Source organism: Otolemur garnettii, unplaced genomic scaffold (genome assembly GCF_000181295.1).
Source record: "Otolemur garnettii isolate 467f Iridium unplaced genomic scaffold, OtoGar3 scaffold00057, whole genome shotgun sequence".
NCBI lineage: Eukaryota > Metazoa > Chordata > Mammalia > Primates > Galagidae > Otolemur > Otolemur garnettii.
The window spans coordinates 11120398-11122541 of NW_003852452.1; the positions used below are offsets into that span (position 1 = coordinate 11120398).

At 33.4% G+C, this 2144-nt stretch overlaps 1 protein-coding gene across 1 annotated transcript in view; it reads right to left on the reverse strand.

Moving 5' to 3' along the window:
* Positions 1-1622: 1622 nt before the first annotated feature.
* Positions 1623-2144, reverse strand: part of YARS2 (tyrosyl-tRNA synthetase 2) — a 7842-nt gene continuing 7320 nt past the window's right edge. Inside the window, exon 4 of the mRNA XM_012806765.2 lies at positions 1623-1972. Coding sequence (XP_012662219.1) covers positions 1813-1972 — 160 coding nt within the window. The 3' untranslated portion in view covers positions 1623-1812. The remainder of the gene's footprint in view (positions 1973-2144) is intronic.

Sequence of the window (2144 nt, forward strand, 5' to 3'; positions counted from 1 at the left end):
TTACCAAAAACCAGGGTCAGCAACTTATCTCAGATACAAAAATCCCTAAATTAGTCTGACATGTGGTACTGCTTTGCGTCTGTTAATCATGCCATCTTGACAGAATACATGCACTCAACATGTTAGCACACTTAAAAACAGTTGTCATTAAGCACCAGTTTTGAAATTATAGCCATCCATAACATACTTTTTTCAGATCAGATGACTACCATTTGAGACTTTTGAATTTGTAAGGAAAGGAAAAAAAAATTTATGCTGTACTTTTCTCCAGCACACCAAACATTTCAAATTGAAAATGTTTTAAAATGCTACGGTAATGCACTTGGTAGTACTACACACTTTGTACAAAGAAAAACAGAGGCAAGAAATTTTAAATGAAAGGAAAAAAAACCCTTCCTTTGTTGATCTTAAACTGAGTGAAGTTCTGAAATGTAGAGATGATCTCTGACATTTATAATAGACACTTGTATGTTCTTGCTGTGTAAATAAAATTACTGGTATGAAATGACACTAAAGTTTGTCAATAAATGAATTCTTCCTAACTCTTCGCCCAGAGAAAGGTTTAGATGAACTATAGCTTTTTAATAGCAAATTCTACTTTGGAATCACACAGCTTATAAAGTACCAAAAATTACATGACCTTTTCCTATTTGATCCTCACAATTGAATGAGGTGTTATGATATCTCCATTTTTGCAGAGAGATTACTTGCTGCAAGTAATCCAGGTAGTAAATGGCTAGAATATGAACACTAAAGTCATGCTCTCTTGACTAAATTTTTCAGAAAAGATGATTTTGTGTGTGTGATTCACTTGATCGATCCTAAGTGAAATGGGGGGCATTTTAATTTTTCAGATGTGAAAACAGTTCTGGAGAATTACCTTGCTTAATGTTTGGAGAGCTGAACTTGTGTCTTGATTCTAAATCCTTTAAATTTTGACCTGAAAACTTCCCTTACCTGGACACCTTTTGATTTTTCATATGATTGCATATTTGGTGTAATAGTTCCCTCTTTTATTTCTTTGGTTACTTAACTTTTCTGTTACTTTAAAAGTTATAATGGTGAAATTGACAGTTAAAACTAATTTAAAAGTTTCTAAATTTATAAAATTGTGCTACTTTAGAAGTCCACTGAAAAAACAAGGCTGTAAGTAACCAGAATTATACCAGAACACAGGTAATGGACTAGGAAACTGAATTAGAATCTCCCTGAAAAGTACTGGAGTTTTGTTCTTTTCTCTGAAAAAAACTTTTCTTACTGTAATTTCTAATGCTAACTATGGCCTCATCTAACTTTTGTCCTTTATTCCTAAACAACATCGAATTCACAACTGGTTTTCCCATTTCTAGTGTGCACACTGGAGGCACTACTGGTTTTAAAAGTAACACTAGTGAGATCAGTGCTCTGTACTTGATGTATAAGTAACCACAATTCCTTATTTACAAAACTTCTTTTTCATTGTTCTTATCACTCCAAAAAGGAGCACAAGAAGAACAGGAAGACAGCATTTATTTCTTTGATGAAGTAGATTTTTTTTATAAAAAAGAGATTAACCCTGGAAATCATGGTTTTCTATGGTAGTCCTTAGTGTTTGTGGATGAGGAAATAAAATACCCCATCACTAAACAAACACCTTATTTATTAACCAACCCATAAAAATAGTGAAATTACTCACACTTGAGGCCTAGCGTATACTCCGTTCTGTTTCCCTGATTTGCATAAGCAAAGGTGTAAGTTCTGGAGCCAATCTTACAAGTCTCGAGAATGAATGATGATGGGCAAGTTTGTTTGAACCACCAGAAGGACTTTTCATCATAACTGAAGCCATTTTATAATGTAAAAGTTCCTTTTTCCTATTTTAAGTAAAGAAAGTCCGTTCTTGAGAATATGTTGTCCAACAACTAAGACACTCTCAGGATTTGTTACTTGTCTGTGATTTATGCTGACTCCGCCTTCTGTTATCATTCGATACCTAAAAATAGAAATGTAGAGAGAAAACAGAAATAACTGGAGAGATCCATTCACTGTTGACTGTTTCTCTCCAAAAGATTTCCCTTACAATAATTTTTGGGGTACAATTAAGTTACACTGAAAAACTTTTGCAAAAATGAAATTGGTTGATTTCAGAAATGGAAAATCAGCCG